This window comes from Geospiza fortis, unplaced genomic scaffold, assembly GCF_000277835.1.
Source record: "Geospiza fortis unplaced genomic scaffold, GeoFor_1.0 scaffold145, whole genome shotgun sequence".
Lineage (NCBI taxonomy): Eukaryota > Metazoa > Chordata > Aves > Passeriformes > Thraupidae > Geospiza > Geospiza fortis.
In genome coordinates, this window is record NW_005054362.1 from 1,798,555 (window position 1) to 1,799,430 (window position 876).

At 49.9% G+C, this 876-nt stretch overlaps 1 protein-coding gene across 1 annotated transcript in view; it reads left to right on the forward strand.

Annotated features, from left to right (window-relative positions):
* Positions 1-283: 283 nt before the first annotated feature.
* Positions 284-876, forward strand: part of NCOR2 (nuclear receptor corepressor 2) — a 151,926-nt gene continuing 151,333 nt past the window's right edge. Inside the window, exon 1 of the mRNA XM_031059450.1 lies at positions 284-476. Within this exon, the coding sequence (XP_030915310.1) occupies positions 372-476 (105 nt within the window). The 5' untranslated portion in view covers positions 284-371. The remainder of the gene's footprint in view (positions 477-876) is intronic.

Genomic DNA, 876 nt, shown 5'->3' on the forward strand with positions numbered 1-876 from the left:
TGCAGTTTGGCTTCCTGGTCCTGCTGGGGGTGGGTGAAGGCTTTCTGGGGAAATTGGGTGGGATAAATTTGGGGAAATCTTACATTTGGACTTCCTGTGATAGGAGTAATCTACAGAAGAAACTTAGCAGTGGGGTTTGCCAGATGGAGAACGGGGCTGCTGGGGAATTGCGAGGGCAGTGAGGTTTTGGTGGCAGCCCAAGCCCTGACGCTCGGCTGTCTCACAGGACTGCGGCTGACTGAATTTTAACCTGCTGCTTTCCCGCTTCCTTCCAGCTCTTGCACGACGTGGGAAGCGCACACACGATGAAGAGGAGCTCTCTGCTCTCCTAATCCTTGGCTGGTGATTTGAGGCAGCCCGGTGTGTTGGCCATGTCAGGCTCCACGCAGCCCGTGACGCAGAGCTGGCGCGCGGCCGAGCCGCGCTACGCCCCGCACGCCATGTCCTACCCGGTGCAGATCGCCCGGCCACACGCGGTAAGGCCACTGTCACTGCCACATTGCCTGAAATGTCCCTTTGCCCAGGATTCTTATCCTGGGAAGCTGAGAAGCCTCAGAGAAAAAGGAAAACAGTTTTATCTCATTTGCTTCTCCTGTGTTTTGCTCCTTTGGAATGTGTTTGGAGATTGTTTATCCAACAGGTGATTGTTTCCGTTGGGTTTCTGGTGAGTTTGTTTTGACTCAATGGCCAACCAGTGCCGAGCTGTGTCAGGACTCTGGAGAGAGTCACGAGTTTTATTATTGTCTTTTTAGCCTTCTGTAAGTATCCTTTCTATATTCTTTAGTATAGTATAGTTTAGTCTTTAATATAATATAGTATCATAAAATAATAAATTAGCCTTCTGAGAACATGGAGTCAGATTCATCATTCCTTCCT